Source organism: Drosophila pseudoobscura, chromosome 3 (genome assembly GCF_009870125.1).
Source record: "Drosophila pseudoobscura strain MV-25-SWS-2005 chromosome 3, UCI_Dpse_MV25, whole genome shotgun sequence".
In the NCBI taxonomy this organism is placed as follows: Eukaryota; Metazoa; Arthropoda; class Insecta; order Diptera; family Drosophilidae; genus Drosophila; species Drosophila pseudoobscura.
Window position 1 is genome coordinate 5,115,549 of NC_046680.1, and position 24,832 is coordinate 5,140,380.

The 24,832-nt window shown below is 48.3% G+C and overlaps 1 protein-coding gene across 50 annotated transcripts in view; it reads right to left on the reverse strand.

Moving 5' to 3' along the window:
- Positions 1–24,832, reverse strand: part of Dscam1 (Down syndrome cell adhesion molecule 1) — a 62,856-nt gene that overhangs the window by 2,601 nt on the left and 35,423 nt on the right. For 35 of the 50 annotated variants that reach the window (XM_033378846.1, XM_033378844.1, XM_033378837.1 and 32 more), the window contains exons 10-25: positions 10,785–10,904; positions 9,494–10,720; positions 9,268–9,423; positions 8,521–9,204; positions 8,345–8,453; positions 8,103–8,279; positions 7,862–8,028; positions 4,934–5,146; positions 3,410–3,577; positions 2,532–2,681; positions 1,876–2,186; positions 1,643–1,823; positions 1,409–1,567; positions 1,201–1,215; positions 334–400; positions 145–156 (exon numbers count right to left, since the gene is read on the reverse strand). In XM_033378846.1, the coding sequence (XP_033234737.1) occupies positions 145–156; positions 334–400; positions 1,201–1,215; positions 1,409–1,567; positions 1,643–1,823; positions 1,876–2,186; positions 2,532–2,681; positions 3,410–3,577; positions 4,934–5,146; positions 7,862–8,028; positions 8,103–8,279; positions 8,345–8,453; positions 8,521–9,204; positions 9,268–9,423; positions 9,494–10,720; positions 10,785–10,904 (3,916 nt within the window). Of the gene's footprint in view, positions 1–144; positions 157–333; positions 401–1,200; positions 1,216–1,408; positions 1,568–1,642; positions 1,824–1,875; positions 2,187–2,531; positions 2,682–3,409; positions 3,578–4,933; positions 5,147–5,388; positions 5,557–7,861; positions 8,029–8,102; positions 8,280–8,344; positions 8,454–8,520; positions 9,205–9,267; positions 9,424–9,493; positions 10,721–10,784; positions 10,905–13,536; positions 13,822–14,283; positions 14,572–20,698; positions 20,999–21,496; positions 21,788–22,576; positions 22,868–22,970; positions 23,262–24,832 lie in introns of all 50 variants that reach the window. The other 15 variants (XM_015183621.2, XM_015183630.2, XM_033378860.1 and 12 more) reach the window with 9 other exon arrangements.

The following is a 24,832-nucleotide window of genomic DNA, read 5'->3' on the forward strand; positions in this document are numbered from 1 at the left end:
TGGTTAAAAGTAGTATATAGATATATAGGTTGGATGCAGTCTCTCTTATAACATATGTATGTATGTACAGGGTATGGACATGCATGGCTTTCGTGGTTAGTCACATTTAGTTTTAGAGCTTAGAGTTTAGTTTAGAGAACTTACAACTGTCGACGACTAGTGTCAGCGATCATAATCATTCACAATCAAGTTAGTAGGTAAACGAACAAGAACAAAGGAAATTAGTGGATTGAGATTAGTTACTGCACCAGAACTACGATTAACGACTTGTGTGCATCTGTGATTGAGTGTGTGTGCTCCGTAGATCTCTGGATCTGGTCGCATTGGTCTTACCTTTCAATCAGTTTACGCATCTCTTCGGTGGTGCGCTGATCTTTCGGTTGGGGGGATCGCTTCACAGCTGCGATTTCCGCATTTTATACGAGTATATTCAAAATATTTGCAAGAGAAATTTGTGTGTGTGTTTTTTTTTTTTTGATTTGATTTGTTTTGCCCGAACCGAAAAAGTAGGATATTATATATTTGGATTTACAATGCCATAAAATAAATAGAAAGAAAAACATGTATCAAATGAAAATAAAACATTGGGTATCGGCTTAAGTCCAAACACGTGTTCGATGTCCCATCGAAAATGAATAATTCGTGCAGGATAGAGGTAGTGGTAGGGGTAGGGGTAGGGGTAGGGTACTTTGAAATGAGTGTTGATCCCACTAGAGAAGGTCCTCTATGAGGTCGTCGCATGCAGATTTCTAGTCACAAGGGTTTCGATTGCTCCCCATGGTCGTTAGATACGAAACATAAAACATTGAGGTGTGAGAAATATGTGCGCCATGAAGTAAAATGAAATGTTAAGTGTGCAATTTGAATGAATCTTAAAAACGAATATCAGAAATATAAAAATAACCAAAAACCAAGTAACAAAATCTGAATAAAAAACTTAAGACATTTACAACACGGATGTTCTTTTGCAAAATTGTTTAGCAAAACACAGCATGAATATTTGTGGAGTGTATGAGTGGGACAACCAAAAACACTCTGACTGATGGGAAATGAGGGGGTCACTGAATCTATTATATCTTGAGCATATCTTTTATGTGACGATGAGGGGGACCGTGAGGAGTCGAAGTATGAGGGTGATTGGTTATCGAATGATGATGGATAATCACACTATCTAGCTCAACTTCGGCTTGCATCACTCACCCTCATTGGTGTCTTCTGATCAATTTATGTTTGGTTATATTTTATACAAAAATTTCGAAAAAATAGAGTTGAAAGAGATGACGAATTGGTTGTGTTAAAATTAGACGAATTCGAATTTTGGAAATTTACCAAAGCGAATATGAGGTTATATATCGAATGCAACAACAACTTGGGTCTCGTCTGAGCTTCTCTTTGGGTCAGAACTTACCGCCATAGTTGCCGCGTGGTCCGTGATCGCGGTCGCACTCAGCCTCTGAGATCTCGTTGCTCTCCTTGGAGTCGTTGAATGAGGAGTTGCTCATGTCATGGTTGCGTGGTGGCGGTGGTGGAGGCTCGGGCGAGCCATTTCCAGGATTGCGAGCAGAGCCTGGCGATCATGCAGAAAGATCAGTAGAGATTCGACTAGGTATCGACTGGGATTCTCTGGTTCGCGTTCACTTACCGACGCTGCGGCGTCCCATGGATCCACGAGAGCCGTAATGATCGTAGGGCTGTCCATACGGGCCGCCGTACTGGGAGCCATACTGATCCTCCTCGGGGGCACAGTTGGCTGGATCATCGTATTCGGGTCCGGGTCCAGAGTACAGGCTGCCGCCCTGAGAGTTGACGCGAGTGTAGCGACGCTGTAAAAGGGGAAAATCAAGTCATGCCGCCCGCACGGATCCGTTTACTCACATATTGATCCTCCTCGGCACAGTTGGCTGGATCGTCGTATTCAGGAGCTGGAGTGTAGATCGACGACTGTCCGCCCTGGCTGTTCTTGCGTTGGTAGCGATTGGCGCGAGGCATTGACTGAGATCCCGATCGCGAGTGCACATGTCCTGGGTGTCCGGGTGGCAGCATGGTGCCGGCATGACCGGGCACGGGGCCAGTGTGTCCGTTCTGGTGCGGGAAGGTCTGGAAGTTCATGGCCTTGGTGGGATCCATTTCTTCGCGGAATCCGAGCAGGTGGAAGGTGGCATAGGGGCAGATTTCATCTTCCATGCCTTGCGGGAAGAGAACTCAATTAGCATGGGTGTTTGGCTCAACTGCTGGCGACAGTGGTGTCTCGAGTGGTTCTGTTTAGTGTTTTTAGTATGTTTGAATGAATCCTGTTCCCCCATAGCCATTGCCATAGCCATAGCCCCCATTAAATGGTTACTTACTACTTTGTTAGCTCGATGTGACCAGGCGGTAGACTACAACTGGTTAGTGTTGGTAAATCAACTAAACGAGGATTAGTGGTTGGGTGTGGGTTAGTTTCGGAGTTGGGGACTTGGGGAGTTGGGGGTGTGAGTACTGAAATAAAAAGACCGCAGAGGGAGGCAGCTGCTCCTCTCCAGTCCTCCTACCTGGATGCCTGTAGTGGCACTCAGCGTTGCCGTGGGTATGACCATATTGATTGCCGTGCAGGGGCACTGGCGGGGCCTTCAGCTCCTCGTACAGGTTGGGGCGACGCGGATCCCACGTGGAGTGGTTCGAGCGCAAGCCACCGCGGTGGCCTATGGTTTCGTGTTACGCGATCGTTTCGTTTTATGATCATGGGGTGTGATATGATTCGGTGTGGTGGATTCGTTTTCGTGTGGTATTTTTCAAATTTCCAATTTCGTACAACATCAAAGATAAGTCAATGGAAATCATAATGGAACCGAAGCAACCGAAGGGTGCGGTGGGGTAGGAGAGTGGGAGGCAAGAGGTTTAAATCATAAGTTCAATTGCAATCAAAAATGTAGGGCTGCTTCCGCAATATTCGACTCAACATTGCGGATGTATCCCGAATAGAAAAAAGCTTAACTCAAAATTTATTTTTTCTAAATTTACAACAACATTTAGGAATGGTTTATTCTTTCGTTCATTTCATGCTGGGAATCTTTTGGTTCTGGGAATAGGAACAGGACCAGGACTCAGGGAGGACTCAACTCAAAAGGAAGCGCTCCAAAAAAGCAACATTAAGAATTTTTCGGTCTCGACAAAAGCTTAGCTCGAGTGTCGTGTGTGGGCAGATGGGCGTGTCACCGCCTACCTCTCTGAGTATGTGTCTGAGTGTGTGTGCAATAGCAACGCAAAATACTTGATATATTTTCGGTTTCTTTTTTATCTTTTGGTTTGCAAAGTAAATGGAAGAAAGAACTAAGCCCCAGGCCATGCCCGGGGATGCTCAGGTGCACTGTCTCCCCGGACGTGGGCTCGAGGCATTAATAAATGTTGCATTGGAAATTTAGATGCTTACTTATGACTGTACCTCGCTTAATCCGGTCGCAGGTGTTGTAGTTGGAGCCGGGCACGGGGGGCAGCTTCCGGTTGGGGGGCGCTATGTAGCCGAGCTCGTCGCGCAGGTCCGGGCGGCGCTTGTCCAGGGTGGCGCCGGGTCCCATTGTCTGATTGTAAACTACATCGTCTAGAATTAATATATGATATCGCCAACTCAATATTGAAACACTGAAGATGCTTTTCCGTCATTGCATTGCGGCTCGAATGCAATCAACTCGCATACTTTACTTCTGTTTTTTCTTTTCTTTTTTTTTCTCGATTTCGACTTGTTCCGTCACTCGTTATTGGATTTTGAAAATTATTATAACCTTTTTTGGTTGGTTTGGTTTGGTTTTTGGTTTTTTTTTGGGTTTGGTTTTTGGTGCGGCATTTCAACACACTAAATGTGCTAATTAGTAGCTCAAAAATACAAGTTACAATTGCGAAAAAGATTCCAAAAGATGTTACGTGAAGTGTTTTTGGTTTTCTGGTTGAGTCTCAAAATATACCAACTGGTCAACGATTAACATTTAGCAATTACGATTAACAATGGAATGAAATGAGCGATGAACTTAATTTTGCAATTACTCGACTTTACTTTTAGCATTGATCCAATAAACGATCTCGATTGCGATTTCAAAAAGCATCTTAGTTTGGTTTCAAAGAACAGGGGAAAAAGTGCGGAAAGTGTTCAACTGAAAACGGTTACGATAGATTTGATTTGATTTGTCTTGTTTTGTGGATGATATGTTCGAGTATAGAATATAGCTATATAGATAGGATAGTATTGGTGAGAAGTCGTTTCGAATGTAAAAGTTGCTTAGGTCATAAGCAAAACGTATATACAACAATAAGGCTAGCATAGGTATACGATTATCTTTTACTTGGGTTCAACTAACAATTGGATATAGGAAAGGACCAACAGCTTGTTGCCTGGGCTGTTGGCCCTTTTTCAAGTAAATCTGTACATTTTGAATCATCGCAAACTATATTTGAAAGTTAATTTTCCAATTGGCTTCAATGACGATGGAAAATTAATGATATTAGGTAGTTGTATGGCACAGACATTGAAACAAATTGAATATATTATTTATAAGTATTTATACAGTAGAACTGGGTATATTTTCAGTACTTAGTACTTGGTATATTCTGTTGGTATATTTTTGTAGTGCAAACATTTGGTTTATTTCTGTGAGTGTAGCTTGTATGAATGTCTCTACTGATCTACATATGTAAGTGTGTACCATATTATATCATGCAAATAGCGTAAAAGCAGTCACAGACATTCCATAGACGACGTAGTTCAAAGGTTTACCATGGATTCTTTGTTGATAGAGTGACGGCTAGAAACAGAAAAGCTGATCGTCCGACATTTAGCCAAAATTCAATAAAACAGAAATAAAATATCGAGCTAAACTAAAAATAAAATTCAAATCGATGGGTTATATAATGGATAGCAACACATGGGGCCTCTGAAACACCCCAAGATCAGGGGAGAACCTACAATAGACATCCTTCTGGCCGCCGCGCAGGTCGTCGGCTCGTCGTCGGGACAGGGCCACGCACACCACACAGATGCCGACCGCAACCACAACGACGGTGGCTATCAGCGGCACCATGAAGTTGAGGTCCAGCCACTCGGGCATCCAGGCGGGCAGGCGGATGCGGGTGTGGACATTGCCATGGCCGAGGCCATCGTCCAGGGGGGCAATGGTGACTTTCGAGTGGCAATTGATCAATCGATTGATATACAAACCAGTTGAGATATCATGCAGACCAACGACAACATTTCATGCAGATATTTCAAGGCAAAAGCGCAAGTGTTTTCGGCCGTGTGTTGTGGTTGTGGGTGTAGACATGTGTGTGTGTGTTTGTGTGGGTGTTTCAGAGAGATAGAGAGAGAGAGAAACCGAAAAGAGAAAACGAAATTCTTAATTAGTTGGATTTACTTATAGATACCTTTGTGGTGATTGCCCTTGCTACGCAGTATACAAATAACAATTATCGCTATTATTATGACGAGCAGAGCCGCCACGACGGGCACAACTAAATTGAGGTTCGAGAGGATAATGCGGATCGTGTCCTCGGCGCTTAATTCGGGTAAATCGCGCGAGGGGGCGATAGTGCCTGCAACAACAATAACAACAACAACCAAAGAGTGTTTGAGTGGACAGGTCCAGGACAGTGGGTGGGTGGGATTCGGATATACGATTACACACAAAGGGAGAGAGACAAGGAGAGAGACAGAGAGAGACGGTTGAGAGAGAAACTCGTACGAGTATGGCAATCTTCTGTGGCCCTTCGGCTTCTCCTTCCTCTTCTTCACATTGACTTTTGTACCCAGACACACATACATATACATATACAAATACAGACAGTTATCGTTGGTGAAAGAATCGAATACAGGAATCGATAGCAAATCGATATCGATTCGTTTCACAGACACAGAGAGAGAGAGAGAGAGAGATATAGAGAAAAGTGATTAAAGTAATTGGTTTTTGTTTGTTTTTTGTTGGTTATTTTACAATGCGCAGAACTTGAGTAAATTGATCTGAAAACTAGTTTAATTGAACTATTGGATATGTAGGTTTAAGTTGTAATTGTAACGATGTAACGATAAATTGTATAAAAAACACTTTATTTTAAATACGATTAAATGCAATTTGTTTTTTAGACCGCTTAAAGCTAGTTGTAATTAATGATGTACGTACGAATACGAGTATGTATGTATGTAAAAATGCTAACTGGACCAAACGCATTGAACAACATTCCAAGAATGGCAGATATCTGTTCTTGAAATAAACCAACTAACTTAGGCGGAACAACTCAACTATAACTTGACATAACTGAAATGAATCGTAAGGAATCTTAATGTAATGTCACAAATCACAAAAACCCAAAACAAAACGTATCCATGTAACTGTAATGAATGTATAAGATATATAAGGAAATCAGCTCTCAGACTCGCTCGGCTCTCTTGTCGGATCGGGTCTGAATGCACTGGACACTGGACTCTGGACTCTGGACTCTGATATGTATGTTGGATGCAAAATCTTTGGTTGTTGTGTATTACTATGTTTTTTGTTTTGTATTTTTTATTTTTTTTTTGTAGTGGCTCTGCTCGGTTCCCAGTTTTGTTTTATCTTTTCCTGTGTTTATATATTTTCTGGTATATTTTTGAACGAGCATTTTGCTATTTATAAAATCAAATAAAAATAGAAATTAAGATGCTAAAATTATGGCTTAATCTGTGAGTGGGGGAATGGAATGGAATCTGTGACCAGTTGTGGATGGGAATTAGAGATGTCTAATCGCTGTGATGAGGTGGCAGAATTTCAAGGAAAAGAAATATTCTTGAAGATCGAAAGTCAAAAAATTCTCCGACTTGAGCACACTGCTATAAAATGGAGCTTAAAGAAGATTTTTTTTGTTATTTTTTTTGTTTAGCTGGGAATATACAAAGATTGGAGATTGGAGTTTGTACAATCTTAGAACTGGGGGGATGGATCGCGGGGTACGACAACATTTATTGTACATAAATACGATAGTGCTTATTGTACATATCGCAGACTAGTTCCTTTTCTGAAGTGTGTTTGGTAGTAGTATTTGTACAAAATCTCTTTCACAAACTGGGCACAGAAATGCAGAAAATAAGAATTAATCAAATAAGTAAAAACCATATATTCATACTGTGATCTCTAGAACTACAAATGGATCTATTGTGAAATAAAAACAAATAAAAACATTGCTGATCGTGAGTTGGTTAACTATTCAGTTATGTTCACATAAAATATATATGCACCTCTTCGCTTATTGATTGGGAATACTATGGATAAAAACGGAAAGAAACAAATTGCATTTACGTAAGGAAAATGATTAGTTTTTTACACTAATTATTCGGGTGGCACGGCGTTCAGAGTTCTGGCATTTGACAACGAAACAATAAACATTACAAAATATAAACAAATGGAACTAGTTTCTCAAGCTTGGTGCTCACAAACAGAAAAGTACAAACAAAACCAAATCGGAGGTAATTTACTGTGCAATATGTTCACATTGAAAATGAAATAAAAAATTTGCTCATATTTTTTGTTTTTTTTTTTTAATTTTTCTTTTTGTTTTTTTTTTGTTTTGGCAAAAGGCAAAATCAACTCAGGAAATATATAGAATGTGTGTGTGTGTGTACAACATTTTATGGCTGGGTGCTTCTCATCTTGTTATTTGTATATGGACAGTGCTGGGGGGACCCGATCCGGATGCCTCTCCACCCGACAGCCCCCGCCCAGGATCGGAGAACGGCGGCTGCCCCATGGAGCGACATTCTTTGGGCTCAGGCTGTCCCACACTGTCTACGCAGAGTACTCTATGTACAAAAGCAATGCGGGAATCGTTTTGGAACTGGGATTCGAATTGGAAAACAGATCATAAATACCTCCGGTCACGGTCAGAGTGGCAAAGTCGTATTCGGCCACGGTGAAGCCGGCAGAGTTGTGGGCAGTGATGCGGAGGTTGTACCAGGTGGCGGGCTCCAAGTCGAGCACCACGTAGTTGTTGTCGGGCTTGACGTTGTTCGAGATCTGGTTCCATTCGATTTGATCGCTGTGGATGTTCATGCGGGAAGGTTAGGTTAGCAAATGTTTGTTTGGGAGAACGTGTCATGATGATCCTCTAACCGTTTCTTGCTCTCAACCACGAAGTGAGACATGGGGCAGCCGCCATCTTTCCAGGCCTTGAAGTGCAGCGAGACGGAGTTGGACGAGACCTCAATGAAGCGCGGCTTCTCTGGCAGCTTGGGCTTTTGGCCCTTGGTGCGGGTGTTCAGAATGTCGGACGCCTCGCCGGCACCAATGCTAATCACAGGAGGGGGGAGGTCATTAGATCGGACGTGAAGTGGATGGATGTGAAAGCTACTCACTTGTTGAATCCTGTGGCGTAGACCTGGTAGCGGGATCCGCAGAGCAGACTCTCAATGTTGTGCTTCTGCGAGTCCACAGACACCTCAGCAGTTTCCCATTCGCCGAATTCTGAAACAGATTTCCCAGATTTACATTATTGAATGGGAGAAGTCTTCCCCAACCCAAGGATACCCACCTGGCTTGTAGTGCAAGGTGTAGCCATGCAAGGGAGCGGTGTCTCCTTCATGAGGCTTCAGCTTGACGGTCAGGGCATCGGTGGTGGTGGCCGAGAGGGTGACATGGGGTGACTGGGGCGGTGCCAGCACAATCAGCTTGTGGGTGATGGAGTCCTTGGCAATGGAGTTCTCGGCATGGCAGGAGTAGTCTCCGGCATCCTGACGGTTCACGGACTTAATCAGCAGGGAACCGTCGGGCAGGAGGCGCATGCGATCGTTGGCACTGAAGTCGACGCCCTTGATCTTCCAGGTTATCTCGGGCTGGGGGGCGCCGACAGCCAGGCAGGGCATCTTGGCGTCTTCCTTGAAGGTGGCGGTGAACGTGTCGTCGAAGGAGGCAATCTTGGCGGGCACCTGGTCGCTGGGCATGGCCACAATGCTCTTGGACTGCTGACCCTCGCCGATGGTGGTGCTGGCCGTGACCCAGAACTCGTACGGTTTGTTCTTCTCCAGCTCGCTGGCCTCGAAGCTCATTTGGTAGTGGGGCACCTTCTGGGTCTTCGTCTCAGTCTCGGCGCCCTCGGCCTTTAAGTAGACTGTGTACTGGGTGATGATGCCGTTGGGCTGCGCCGGTTGACGCCACGAGACGAGGATGGCAGCGTTGCCCATCACCAGAGCCTTCACATCGGTGGGTGCTTCGGGAACTGTAACCGGCAGATAGGAGAGTTATAAACGAGATATCCTATTGCGCATTGACTGGCACTCACCATCTGGTTCAGTTTGGCAGTGAATGGGGGCGCTGCGAACGCCATCGCCTCCGGCTGTGGTGGCCAGCACCTGCATCGTGTAGTTGGTGTACTTCTTCAGGCCATGCAGAACGGTGTCGGAGGAGGCGGTCTTCTTGTAGTGTCGCTTGGTCTCATCTGTCGGTTAATTGTTGGAGTTAATTGGAGGTACTGATTCTCTGGAGGACTGATTCTGATTCCCACTTACCGTACCACTCATCGCTGGGGGCATATACAACCTTGTAGGTCTTGATCACGCCATTGGCCGACTCCAGGGGGGGGCTTACCCAACTAACGCGTATGGTCTGGGAGGTGAGAGTGGTGCAGGAGGTGTCGCTGGGCGGCTGGCTCGGTGTGCCTTCGGCTGTGAACTGCTTCTCCTCTTCGCTCAAAGGTCCTGCTCCGATCTTGTTGAATGCCTGGATGACCACCGAGTACTGGGTGTAGACGCGCAGGTTCTGCAGGTCCAGGATGTGCTCCTTGCCTTCCTCGGTGATAAAGTTAATGGTCTCGAAGACATACGAAGAATTGGTGTTGGATAGCTTGTACCCGACATAGTAGCCCAGGATCTCGCCGTTCCATTCGGTGCGTGGTGGGGGCTTCCAGGTGACGCGCATGGTGGTCTGGTTCACGGGCTCCACTTTGATGTTTTGCGGCTTGCCAGACGGAGCTTCCTCGGCGGTGATGATGGTGACGGCCTCCGATGATTGCGAGGTGCCAATCACGTTCTCGGCCACAATGCGGATGTTGTAGGTGGTGGCGGGGCTGAGTTTCTGAACCTGGGCTTCGGTGGTGTGGCCGGGGACCATGACGCGATCGATCTCGCTCCAGGAGGCGCGGGAGCGCTTGAACTCGATGATGTAGCGGTTGAGGGGAGAGTTTCCGTCGTAGGGCTGGGCCCAGCTCAGCTGCACGGATCTGCCGGACTTGTCGAGGACCTTCAGGGCGTAGGGCATCTCGGGCACCTCTTGGACAATCATGTTGATGCTGGCATCGTCGGATCCAAAGGCATTGGTGGCCACACAAGTGAACAGAGCAGAGTCGGAGCGTTCGGTGCGCTTGATGGAGAGGCTGGACATGACGCCGGTGGAGAGGATCTCCTCACGGATCGTATAGCGGTTGTCGTTCTTGGGGTCCAGGCGCATGTTGTTCATGTTCCACAAGATGCCGATCGGCTTCTCGCCCTTGGCCTCGCACTGCAGGACGGCGGGTTCGCCTCGTCGGGCGGTCTGGTTGCGCAGCTTCTCCGTGAACTCTGGTGGGGCCTGCACGCTGATCATGATCACGGCGGAGAGACCTGAGCCGATGCCGTTGATGGCCTCGCACAGATAGTAGCCCTCGTTGGTCTTCTGGATGTTGTCCACGTGTAGGGTTCCCTCCTCCACCCGAATGTTGTCGCTCTTCTTCAGATCCTTGTACTCTCCGGGTGTGTCGCCTGAGAAAGAGATTCATCCTCATCAGAGTACTTCTTTTAAGGGTTCCACTGATGTTATACGTACCAACTGCTTTCTTCCAGGTTACTTGGGGCTTGGGGAATCCATCGGCTTTGCATTCCACCTTGGCGTCGGATCCCTGGGCGAAGGCCTTGTCGGTGGGCTCAAGAATCCATCTTGGTGGCACTATACGTGGTCGAGGTTGTGGTGTGTGGAAAGAAAATATGTTAGTAAGGCTGTTGCGGTTTCTCTGGATGATATAGTAAAAAGCATGCGGTTGGCTTATATCCTTGTGGATAAGCGGATTGACTGGACGGACTTTTGGTTCAAGCAAAGTAAAATGTTCTTTAGGAAAGTGGAAAGCGATCTTCAAAGATGAAGGACGTTAAGATTTAGTGAACATCATTTCAATTTGCTTTTACTGTGCGAAAATATTCTTGATAATCTCCTTTAAAGGTTTGCTTTGCATACAAAAATATTTCCACACTTGTTCTTATCTTTAGGATTAAATAAAGAAGTCTAACTACAACCAAGTACATTATTAGCATAATAAAGTAACCAAAACGTTAACAGGACAACAGAAAGTTGGGCTTTAATGAAACTGAAAGTTAGAACAAACTAAAGGTTAAAGTTCATGCAATTTGTGCAAAACGAAGTACTGTTCGGGGTTGTTCTGGACAACTATTTCTCTCATACGTTTCTCATACATTTCTTTGCGAACAGACTTCGTTTTGTGCCTTAGTGACTAGGTAAATGATTAGCAATAAAATGAAAGTTAATTAATGAGGAATGGGTGGGAGGATGGGGGGATTCGTGGGTTCTTTCTCGGGTCTGGAGTGGACTGATCGGGGACGAAATGTAACGTTTATGGAGGCGCGCAGGACTCAGCCTCAATGGCGGCAGGCTGAGTGCCTCTCAGGCTACGATTAAGTACAGTTTTCGTTAGGTAGACATTGAGAAGCGATTAATATGGTATAGATCTTGCTGTTGTTGCTGTTGGTTGGTTGGTTTGTTGGTTGATTATCCTCATAAATAAATATGTATGTGTTAACATATAAAGGCTTAAGCAAAATTGTCAGGCTGTGAGCTTTCTTCGTGAATCGTGGATTTCTTGAAGAGTGCTAGTAGAGTGCTCTGTGGTCTGTGTGGGTGTGCGTTCACTAGTGTGTGTGTGTGTGTGTAGAGTGTTTGTGCTGTGGTATGTGTGATGCAGTCAGATCTGAGCTGATTTTGCCATACATTGGTACGATTCTATGTATTTAAGTATCTAAAGATCAGAGAAGTAATTGTTCGAGTGTAAAGCGTGTTCCATACATTGCTTATATACAGTGCGGATCATAATTATAGTTCAAACTTCACTAACGAGTATATACTCGTATGTATCTAGACCCCAATCGAACTGTTCTACAGTCTTTGGCCTAGAGAGTGAAATAGTCAAAAATAAGTCAAGCATAAACTTGATTAGAGCCGCTGAGGGAAGAGACAAAAAAAGAGAGCGAGAGTGACTGAGAAGGAGAGAAAAAACGATGGTGATTCCCCATTCCATTTACCATTCACAGTTAGCCTGGCCTGGCGCTCTGCCACGCCCACCTGATTGCTGGCCCTGCAACTGTAGTTGCCCCCATGGCTCGCCTGCACCCTGTGGATCAACAGCAGGCTCGTGTGCTCGCCCACCGTCGCCTGTTGGACCGCCGCGACGTCGTCGCGCCCCTCGTGGTCGTGCACCTGTATGCCGTTGAGCCACCACTCGAAAAGTATGGGCGTGGCACCGCGGCTGGCGATGCACGTCAGCTGCACATAGTCGCCCACATCGCAAACGGTGGTGGAGAGCAGGAGGGGAGCGAGCACGGGCGGTTCTTAGATGGGAGAGGAAATCGGAAAGGTATGACGTTATCCATGATGTTATTCAGAACCTAAGAGGGATCGAACAGATCCATTCTGCATTTAGATCATCAAAAAAAAGTTCTTTAAGCAGAATCTATTGGTTTTTGTCCTATTTTTGGGGATCTATTGTACTGAAGGTCCCTTTATAAGAAGTGTTCAGAAAGTATCAGGCTAATAACTATCATCAAATTTAGTAGAAAACCCCCTACCCTCTATATCCATTAATCTATTATCTATAGTTAAGCTCATTTAATTTACCAAAAGTTGCATTTTCTGATGTTCTGTCGAGTCTTTGGTCGATTCGGTTGGGACTGGATGTAAAAGATCTTTGTACAAATGAAAAGAACATACAATTTTCACCTGAACCATCTATGACAGTTCGTATATATGTACATCGGTATGGTCGTAGTACCCTTCACTTTCAGGCTGGATGAGCGACTGGCCATGCCTGCCGCATTGCTAGCCACGCACGTATAGTTGCCGGAGTCGCTGATGGTGGTCTGGCGCAGCGACAGTATCAGGGTGTACTCGTCGATCTTGTGGTATATGGAGCGGAGCAGCGGCTGGCCGTCCTTCAGCCAGTATATGTCGATGGGCAGATCGCCGGAGGTGACCATGCACATGACACGCACCGCCTGGCCGCCGTTGACCCCGTTGGCATTGAAATGAAATTGCTCGATTTGGGGCAGCTCTAAGCGGGTGAAACGAAAGCCGTGCAATGGGTGAGTGGCGTGGGAAATCGGGGTGGGGCAGCAAAATATCCCCACCGCGTGTTATATATAATACACATTCGTGCTTAGGCATTACCAACACCAGACAAAGGCAGAGACAGAGACAGACACAGAGGCGGAGACGGTGACGGGGAAAGAGATTTACAGATGCGTCTTGGACCTATTCTAGGAGTCTACCGCTACCAGGTGTACGTGGAACAAACCCTTGACACTGAGATGGCTCTCGGCCGTCGTCTCTCCCGCCCGATTGGCGCCCCGGCAGGTGTAGACACCCGCATGGCCGCCCTGGACGCTCTCGATGTTCAGCGAGCTGCTGCGCCGGCTGTGCATCATGATGCTGACCCCGGGCAGATCTCCGGCCGGCTGGCCATTGTAGTCCCAGGTGATGTTGAAGGGCGCATCCCCGTGCACCACCGCACAGGACAGTTGGTAGTAGTCGCCCACATAGAGGGGGGAATTGACGGGCAGGGGGGCCAGCTTGGGCAGCACTTGATGGTTTTTCAAATAAAAATGATGAAAAGTTATAATTAAACAAAAAATATAAATTGAGTTGATTTCAGTTGAGTTGAGGGGAACCCTAACGAAGAAAAGGGTAACGCGTGAGCCTCAACTACCCTATCTCTAAGAAAACATATCTGAAATAAAGGGAGCACAAGTCTTGTCTGAGTTCTATATGGGTGGGTGATTCGCTTTCAGTTCAGATCAGGATCAGTGCGTTCTTATTTCAGTCATGCAAGTAACGAGTATTGTGTGTGTGAGTATGTCTAGCTTAACATTCTACAAAAGAGTGACAGATGTAAGACAGAGGCAGGGTCTGTTGCAGTTTAACAGAGAAAGAGAGAGAGGATGATGCATCAGACGGATGCTTCTGGTTAGTAGAGGCAGCCACAACGAACTACTCAAGCGACCCGGGAGGGGGCAAGGATTCCATAGATTCCATTCAGGCTAACCATAGACATTCAGTGGCGCTGTGTACTGCTGAAGGCCAGCCGAGTTGCGGGCGTGGCAGGTGAAGTTGCCCGCATGCGAGGCCTCGACGGCTTCTATGGTGAGGACGCTGCCCCGACGGCCCACACGAGCCGTGCTGATGCCCAGATCCTCGGGCATGGCCTGGCCATCCAGCGTCCAATCGATTTGCATGGGCAGGTCCCCGCCAGGCACGGAGCAGTGCAGCGTCAGGTACTGCCCCACCTGGGCGGGGCCCTCCTCGAAGGCGAAGGGTATGATGCGCGGCAGAACTGCATAGTGGTAGTCGTGTTGTGGTGTTGATGATGGTTGGGAAAGTACGAATAAAAAATAAGGTGCACAAATTATAATAATCGTAATGAGAAGCGCTACAGGGTTCTCTAGGAATTTTCTAAGCGTCCGGTCCACCTATCACTCTCAGCTGGGTGCTGTAGGTGGCCCTGCCGGCGTCATTCTCGCCGTGGCAGCTGTAGTTGCCCGCATGCCGCGCGGCCACACTCTCGATGGTCAGGACGCTGCTGCGCCGCCCCATTTTGGCAATCAGTATGTCCTGGTCGTCGTCGTTGAAGAGCGGCTGATTGTTGAACGTCCAGCGTATGTTCAGGGGGAGGTCGCCCTCCGTGAGGGTGCACTGATAGGTTATGTACTGGCCCAGATGGGTCGGCTGTGAGCCAGTGGCAAAGGGCGTGATTTGGGGCAAGACTTTGATGGATAAACAGAAGAGAAACTGAATCAACCAACTGAAAATAACGATCTATCTAATTTAAATCTGACATTATGGAGCTGTGGCCCACCATTGACCACCAACGCCGCTGTGTACTCCACCGCCTGGGCCTTGTTCCGGGCCCGGCACGTATAGTTTCCTGCATTGTTGCCATTCACCGAGTCAATGGTCAGGACATTCACCTTCTTGCCAATCTTCGATGTGGTCACGCCATGATAGTCATTGATGGCATAGTCATTGAACAGCCAGGTGATGTCCACGGGCAAATCGCCCTTGGAAATTGTGCACTGAACGGTCACCGAGTCGCCAAAGTTGGCCGGTTCATCCCCGAACTCAAAGGGACTGATGTGGGGTGGAACTTGAGGGATTAAAACATAAATTATAGTTCGGATAGATGGAAGGAACTGGGAGGGGGTTACCCACTCTTATATCTCACAAAGTCTCCCTAAAAAGATTCTTAGTTCTACAAAGCTTATTCACAGATCCAATATATTCTTGTATGAGCCCTGAACTGAACAGCGATCAAAAGCCAAGACACAAAGCGAAAGCGGACATGCATCTTGCGCGTGTGTGTGGGTGTGTGTAGTGACAGGGGAAGGATGTGGGCCACATATAGAAGTACCAACAAAAAAGGATTAATACACTCAAGTTCTATAATCTCCGCTATACCATTCACTATCAACTGAGCCGTGTAGACGGCCGAGGCCCACAGATTCCGCGCCTTGCAGGTGTAGTTGCCCACATGGCGGGCATTCACGGCATCGATCATCAGGACACTGAGGCGCTTGCCCATCTTAGACGTGGATATGCCCGAGTAGTGATTGATGGGATACTCGTTGAACAGCCACTCAATGTCGAGCGGCAGGTCGCCGGAGCTGACCAAACAGTTCACCGAAACCGAGTCCTCGAAATTGGCCGCCACCTCGCCAAAGTCAAAGTGCGCTATTTTGGGGGCCACTTGAAAAATGGTGGTGGGAGGTAGGGCTACAATTAGCTCGGGAATCTCAACTAAAAACTGTACAAACAAACTGAAGATGTATACACATATATTACAGAGGGATACTTCGGAATAGGCCTCCCCAAAAGTACCATTCACGATGAGTTCTGTGGTGTAGTTGACAGCAGCCGCGTGATTCTTGGCTCTACAGCTGTATTTGCCCGCGTGACGAGCCTGGACACTGTCAATGCTCAGCATGCTGTTCCGCTTGCCGCCCTTGACCACATTGATGCCCGAGTAGGACCTAATCCCGTACTCATTGAAGAACCACTCGATGTCGATGGGTAAATCCCCGCTGGAGATCAGGCAAGTGACCGAAACAGAGTCCTCGACATTCGTGGGATCCTCACCAAAGGTGAACGGTGTGATCTTCGGAGGGACTTTGGAGCGAAGGGAATTTAAAATCAAGAATACAAATGATAACCAAACGTCTTAAGCCTATGAGGGTTCTTTGATCATTAAAGAGGGAATAGAATACCATTAACAATTAGTTCAGCTGTATAGTTGACGGCAGCTGCATGATTCTTGGCCCTACAGCTGTACATCCCCGCGTGACGGGCCTGGACACTGTCTATATTTAGCATACTGTTCCGCTTTCCGCCCTTGACCACGGAAATGCCCGAGTACGAGCTGATGCCGTAGTCATTGAACAGCCACTCGATGTCGATGGGTAGGTCCCCGTTGGAAATGAGGCACATGACCGAAACAGAGTCCTCGACATTCGCCGGAACATCGCCAAAGTCAAAGGGCGTAATTTTTGGAGGAACTTGTGAGGATGATATGGGTTGGGAATAGATTACTCAACTTAACTTTTTGTGCCACGAAATCATAATTCAAATTAGTGTTTAATTATTCTATTGTCAACTATCTGTTAACCATTCACGATCAGGGCGGCCGAATATTCGCTGCTGGCCGCCTTGTTCTTGGCCTTGCAGCTGTAGTTCCCCGCATGGCCCGCGTGGACGGAGTCGATGGTCAGGACGCTGGTCCGGCGTACATATGTGGTGCGGGGAGTGGAGAGTGTTATCAAAGGAAAATCAACATAAACAGAAAATACGAGTACTCTACTCTATTTAAAGCTAGTCTACAGGCCATCTACCATTAACAATAAATTCAGTTGTAAAGTTCACGGCAGCTGCATGGTTCTTGGCCCGACAACTGTATTTTCCCGCGTGACGGGCCTGGACACTGTCTATGGTCAACATGCTCGTCCGCTTGCCGCCCCTGTAGACAGTCATGCCGGAGAAGGAACTGATCCCAAAGTCATTGAACAGCCACTCAATATCGATGGGTAGGTCTCCGCTGGAGATCAGGCAGGTCACAGACACAGAATCCTCTACATTTGTGGGTTCTTCGCCGAAGGTGAAGGGTGTGATCTTTGGGGGGACTTTGGAGTGAAGGAAATTATAAATCGGGAATCGAAATGATAATCAAACTTCTTAAGCCTATGAAGAGCCAACTAATTCTGAGAGAAATACCATTGACAACTAGTTCGGTCGTGTGATTTACGGTAGCTGCATAATTCTTTGCCCGACAGCTATACTTCCCCGCATGGCTGGCGTGGACATTATCTATGGTCAACATGCTCGTCCGCTTGCCACCTCTTAGAACAGTCATGCCTGAGTAGGAGCTTATTCCGTAGTCATTGAACGTCCACTCAATGTCGATGGGCAGATCTCCGCTAGAGATCAGACAAGTGACCGAAACAGAATCCTCCACATTCGTGGGTTCCTCACCGAAGGTGAAAGGTGTGATCTTTGGGGGGACTTTAAAGGGGGGAAATATTTAAACAAGGACAATAACTCATAAATAAAAACTCTTAAACATAGGAAAAATGTTCACTTCTGGAAAATACCATTAACAATCAATTCCGTGGTGTAATTCACGGCAGCTGCATGGTTCTTCGCTCGGCAACTATATTTCCCCGCGTGACGGGCCTGAACATTATCTACTCCCAGAACGCTGCTGCGTTTGCCGCCCTTGACTACGGTTATGCCGGAGTAGGAGCTGATGCCAAAATCGTTGAACATCCACTCAATGTCGATGGGCAGATCTCCGCTGGAGATCAGACAAGTGACCGAAACAGAATCCTCCACATTCGTGGGTTCCTCACCGAAGGTGAAAGGTGTGATCTTGGGGGGGACTTCATATGGAGGGAAAATATAAATCAAAGAATACCAAAGGAAACTAAACGTCTTAAGCCTATGATGCATCTTTAACCTTAAGCAGAAGTACCATTAACAATTAACTCCGTGGTATAGTTCACGGCGGCTGCATGATTCTTCGCCCGACAACTATATTTCCCTGCATGACGCGCCTGGACACTGTCAATACTCAGAACACTATTCCGCTTGCCCCCCTTCATTACGGAAATGCCCGAGTAGGAGCTGATGCCGTAGTCATTGAACAGCCACTCGATGTCGATGGGCAGATCCCCGGTGGAAATAAGGCAAGTCACTGAAACGGAGTCCTCCACATTGGCTGGCTCTTCGCCAAAGCTGAAGGATGTGATTTTAGGTGGAGCTTGGGGGCACAAGGATGTAAATGATAGTCAATAAACGAAAGACAACACTTAAGGATACCGAAAGAGAGAGAGAGAGAGAGAGAGGTAAGGATGTGTGTGTACAACCGTTGACAGTCAGCGCAGCCGAGTATTCACTGCTGGCCGCCTTGTTCTTGGCCTTGCAGGTGTAGTTCCCCGCATGGCCCGCATGGACGGAGTCGATGGTGAGGAGACTTGTCCTCTTTCCCCCGCGCAGGACTGCGATGCCGGTGGAGAAGTTGATGGGCTCTCCACCGAGCAGCCACTCGATGTCGATGGGCAGGTCGCCCGAGGTAACCAAACAGTTGACAGAGACAGAGTCCTCGAAGCTGGACGGTGACTGGCCAAAGTCGAAGGGCGCTATTTTGGGCGGGGCTGTGTGGGAAGTGATTGTAATGCGGGATGGAAATCATAAGGAAAGAAATAGCACTATTTGTTATACGTATAGCTGATCCCCCGCTCAGTACCGTTGACGACCAGCTCTGCGGTGTACTCCGCAGAGTCGGCATCGTTGCGGGCCTTGCAGGTGTAGTTGCCAGCATGTCCGCCGTGCACCGAGTCGATGGTCAGGATGCTCGCCTTCTTGCCGCCCTTCACAATGGACACGCCGGTGTACGCACTCACGTGGGCCCCGTTGAGCAGCCAGGTAATGTCCATGGGCAGATCCCCCAGGTAGATGAGGCAGTTCACGGATACAGACTCCTCAAAGTTGACGGCATGATCCCCAAAGTCAAAAGGGGCAATCTTAGGGGGAACTTGGAGGGGAAACAAGTCACGTGGGGTAGGGGGAAAACAAAGAAATACCGAAAATATTGTAATTCTCATTCCATTCTGCATGCTACGAAGGATTGTGTTCGGGTATGTTGGTAGTACCATTCACCACCAGCTGGGCGGTAAAGTTGGCCGATGTGGCACGGTTGACGGCCACACAGGTGTAGTTGCCCGCATGCTGGTCGCGGACAAAGTCAATGGACAGGGCGCTGATCTTCTTGCCCAGCTTCATCATGGACACGTCGTAGACATTCTCATTGATCTCGCGTCCGTTGAAGAACCAGGCGAAGCTGACGGGAAAGTCCCCCGAGGTGACCAGACACTGAACGCTGGCCGACTCACCGAAGTTCGAGGGTTCGTCCCCGAAATCGAATTGAGCAATTTTGGGAGCCACTTGGGGGCAGGAGGAAGAGTAGGGAATGCATGGGAAAAGGGTAAACAGAAAAGGAAAGTCCAAAATGAAACACACATTCTACATATTGTTGCGTATTAACCTAACCGTTCACTTTCAGCTCGGCCGTGTGGTTGGCACGGCCGGCCCGATTCTCGGCAATGCAGGAATAGTTTCCAGCATGCTTGGCCGACACCGCCTCGATTGTCAGCTCGTTGATGCGCTTGCCACGCTTTGTGGTGAGGATTTCGAGGTAATCCTCAAAGGGCTTGCCGTTCAGGGTCCAGGTAATGTTCACTGGCAGGTCACCGCCCGAGATGGTGCATTGCACATTCACAAACTCCCCATAGCTCATGGACTCATCACCAAAGGAGAAGGCACTTATCTTTGGCAGTGCTGGGACGTTAAAGATTGGGGTTGACGGGTTTTCAAATCAAAATAAGTAAATTATATATATAGCTTATGTGAACTAATCTTAAACCTAGGTAAGGATTATGTCCGTCTTTCTGGTCTAACCATTCACAATCAGTCGCGCCGAGTGGGCCGTGAGACCCGCCTTGTTCTTGGCATGACACGAATAGAAGCCGGCATGATGGCCAGACACCGACTCAATCGACAGAACATTGATCCGCTTGCCGATGCGCGAGAAAGATATATCATGGTAGCTGTCGATGGTGGCGTTGTTCAGGAGCCAGGTCACGTTGATGGGCAGGTCTCCGCCCAGGATTGTGCACTGCACAGAAGCGGGTTCGCCGTAGTTGAGGGGCTCCTCGCCAAAGTCAAAGGGCGCTATCTTGGGGGCAACTTTGGGGCAAACAAGAGGCAGGTGTGCAGTATGAGTACAGTCCAGTTAGATAGATGAGTTAGGCAAAGATAGAGGGTTGTTTAGGTGGATTAGTAGCAACGCATACTCGTACTTTCATAAACCCTTAGATCTAGTCCTAGTTATTCGAATTCGATATTCGTTCAAGTACCATTTACTGTGAGATCAACGCCGTAGGAGGTGGTGCCAGCCGCATTGCTGGCAATGCAGGTGTACCTGCCCGTGTGGGCGGGACTGGCGCTGGGTATCGAGAGCATGCTCGTCTTGCTGCTGATGCGATTGGTGCGCATCTGCGGCTGGAGCTGGTCGTAGCCAGTGTCGCTGGGGCTGCGCTCGAAGCTCCAGCTGACCTTGATGGGGCGATCGCCCTTCTGGATTTGGCAGAACAAATCGATGGAGTCGCCCGTGTTGATCACATCCTCAAAGGCAAACGGCACGATTTGGGGCAGAACTGAGAAGAGTGTGGGTGTGGGTTGGTGGGGGTTTCAACATATCAAAATGAACGGAGGAATACTAAGGTACATCTATGAATATTTATGGGTAATCAAACCATTCACTAGCAGCTCGGTGGAGTAGCTGACATGGCCCGCACTGTTGCTGGCCACACAGCTGTAGTTGCCCGAGTTGCCGGCCTTGACCGACTCCACTGTCAGCATGCTGATACGCTCGCCGATCTTGCTGGCCAACACACCCAGATGCGAGAAGAGGGGCAGACCGTTGTGAGTCCAGCGTATCTTCAGGGGCAAATCCCCCTTGGCCACATGGCAGGTCAACTGAACGCTGTCGCCCTCATTGGCCTCGGCATCGAAGCTGAACGGATGGATGCTGGGCAGGACTGGGAACGCATTGGGGAAAGGGACACGGACACAAACACAGAAATGAAAACAGAAATATCAAAGAAACAGAACTGAAACCTTAGCAATAATTTAGGTATTAAGCAGCCAGTCACCGTTGACTTTCAGCTCCGCACTGTAGCTGCTCTCTCCGGCCTGATTGCGGGCCAGGCACGTGTACAGTCCGCGATGCTCGGCCGCTATATAGTCGATATTCAGGGTGCTCGACTTGCTGGACATGCGACCGATCACCACATCCAGGTCGCCGCTGTTCAGCGTGTGGTTGTTCAGCACCCAGGTTATATTGATGGGCAGATCGCCCTTGATCACCGTACACTGTATGCCCATCGTCTCGCCGGAGTTGGAGGCCTCGTCGCCAAAGTCAAAGGGTCTTATTTGTGGCGGCACTTCAACGATACGATTAATTGGTTCGGGGGATGGAATGGGAAGTGGGAAACGGGAAAACGTAACGTAATAAGACACAAAAAGTAATACAAAACGATCTTAGGTGGAAAAATGCTGTATCCATTAACCATTGACCACCAGTTCGGCACTCTGCTCGCTACTGCCGGCCGGATTTGTGGCAATGCACTTGAACAATCCTCGGTGATTGCCATTGATCGAGTCGATGCTCAGGGAGCTTAGTTTGGGGGACATTTTGATGATGCGTATGCCCACATTCTCATTGGTGATCGGCTGTCCATTCAGCGTCCAGTGAAGCAACAACGGTGTGTCGCCCTTGAAGACCATGCATTGTACTGCCGTACTGTCGCCGTAGTTGGAGGGTTCGTCCCCGAACACAAAGGGCATGACTTGGGGGGGCACTAAACACAGGAAGAGAGCACTCAAAACTCATTCTATTCATCTAAGCACAGACTCAAAATCACTTGAGGACTGTATTCAGCGGAGCCTTAGGCAGTTTCTAAAATGTTTTTAGTGAATCACATAAAATATTCAGCACGGAAGCACAGTCAGCTATTTTTAACCTCCAAAAACTCTATATAGGTTGTAATAATCATATTCAGCAGTCCTTTAGGAGGATCAGCTCAAGTGCTCTGTGCTCCAACTCTAAACAACAACACAACAAGAACAACAAACAGATCGGTGAGAGCTCTGCTCGTAGGCATAGGCAGGTGGTAGTTATCTGGTTAAAGCGTGCTCTTATACTGTATCGAAGCGGGTGTGAGGGGACAAACCATTCACTTGTAATTCAGCCACGTATTCGCTCGTCCCGGCCTCATTCGTGGCTGTGCACTTGTAGACACCGCGATGGAAGGCGCTCAGCGAATCAATATTCAGCAGACTTGTGCGCTTGTTCAGCCGCAGTTCAGTAAAACCATTCTCGCCGTTCACGATTGGAGCCGAGTTGAGGGACCAACGGATCTCGAGGGACAGGTCACCTTTGGGCACCACGCAATTGGCACTAGCAATGTCCCCAACATCGGCGGCGGCCTCGCCGAAGCTGAAGGGCAGCACCTGAGGCGGCACTTGGAGGTGTGTGGGGAGGGGGGTTAATGATTAAAACACAAGTAAACCAGGCCAAATAAAGGATTAACTACGCAGTAAGACTGATATGATATGGTTAATGACCGTTGACGTGTAATTCAGCGCTGTATTCAGCGATGCCCGCCTTGTTGCTGGCAATGCACTTGTACAGTCCGCGATGGCGGGCCTCCAGCGCATCGATGCTCAGGGAGCTGGTGCGCGGATTCAGGCGCGACAGAGAGAAACCATGCTCCCCCGTTATAATGGGCGCCGAATTGAGGGTCCAGCGTATCTCCATGGGCAGATCCCCCTTGGGGACCATGCAAAAGATGCCAGCCACCTCTCCAGTGTTGGCCGGCTCCACCCCGAAGTCGAAAGGTTGGATTTGCGGGGGAACTTGGTGACGAAATGAAGACGAAAAAAATAAAAACTAAAGCAACTCAAAGTAAAGACAAAACTACGAGTACATAGAGATCGGGGATCGGGGAAGGGGGATCGGGGATCCAGACAAACCGTTCACATCTAGAGTGGACACGTGCTCGGCATAGCCCGCCGAATTGTTCGCAATGCACTTGTAGCTGCCCCGATGGGCGGCCTCGAGGGAGTCGACATTCAGGGAGCTCGTCCGCTTGTTCAGCCGCACAATGGTGAAGCCCAGCTCCCCGTTGACTATCAAGGCGGAATTGAGGGTCCAATAGATGTCCAGCGGCAGGTCGCCCTTCGGCACCACACAGTTCACGCTGGCCACCTCTCCGCGGTTCAGGGGCTCGTCGCCAAAGGAGAAGGGACTGATCTGTGGTGCAACTGCGAGGGGGGGGGAAAACATCTTCAGCACACACACTTTTCAAAGCTCGAGAACGCACCAACGCCAACGCACAATAAACCGAGCTCGTGTTAGTAGGAAAAGGCAGGACGCAAACTACTGGTAGATCCGAGGGGGTGCTTTCACCAACCATTTACTTGCAGCTCGGCGGCAAAGATCGCCCGGCCGGCCAGGTTCTCGGCCACACAGCTGTAGGAGCCCCGATGCCTGGCCTCCAGGGCGTCCACAGCCAGATAACTGGTGCGACTGTTTAGCTGCATCACTGTGAAACCATTCTTGGCGCTCTCCAGCGGCTCCCCATTCAGGGTCCAGTGGATCCGCAGGGGAAAATCACCCTTGAGGACTACACAGTTGATGCCCAGGACATCGCCCATGTTGAAGACCTCGCTGCCGAAGCTGAAGGGCAGCACATGGGGCGGCACTACACGGATATGGTGGGGTGGTTCCAAAATTAATCAAATAAATATTACAAAATAATAAAATAAAGATAAAGATCGAGGTTCGCTGCGGATGGCCCTTCTCCATATACCGTTCACTTTCAGCTCCGATGTGGTATAGCTAGATCCCGCCAGATTCTCGGCGATGCACTTGAACAGCCCGCGATGGAACTGCTCGACGGCGGCTATGTTCAGGACGCTCGTCTTGGGCGAAAGTTTCAGTATGGTTATGCCCTCCTCTCCGTTGATGATGGGACGCGAGTTGAGCGTCCACTTGAGGGTGATGGGCACATCGCCCTTCTGCACCATGCACTGGACACCGGCATTCTCGCCCGTGTTCACGGGATCGTCGCCAAACGAAAAGGGTGCGATCGAGGGGGGAACTGAATGATTGGATGGGGAGGTAGGGATTCAAAACTGAACGCAAATCAACGCAAAAAGGAGCTAATCTTCAAAGGAATCAATCGATTAACCTTTGACTGCCAGAATAGAGGACTGGCGGGTCTCCCCCGCATTGTTGGTGGCCACACAGGAGTAGTTCCCCGCATGACGGGCCCTCACGGACTCGATGCTGAGAACGCTGATGCGTTGACTGTTTCTGGTGACGATCAGACCATCGTTGGTGTAGACGCGACCGCCGTTCTTCGTCCATGCTATGTCGAGGGGCAGGTCGCCCCGGTTCACCGTGCAATAGGCCGAGACCATGT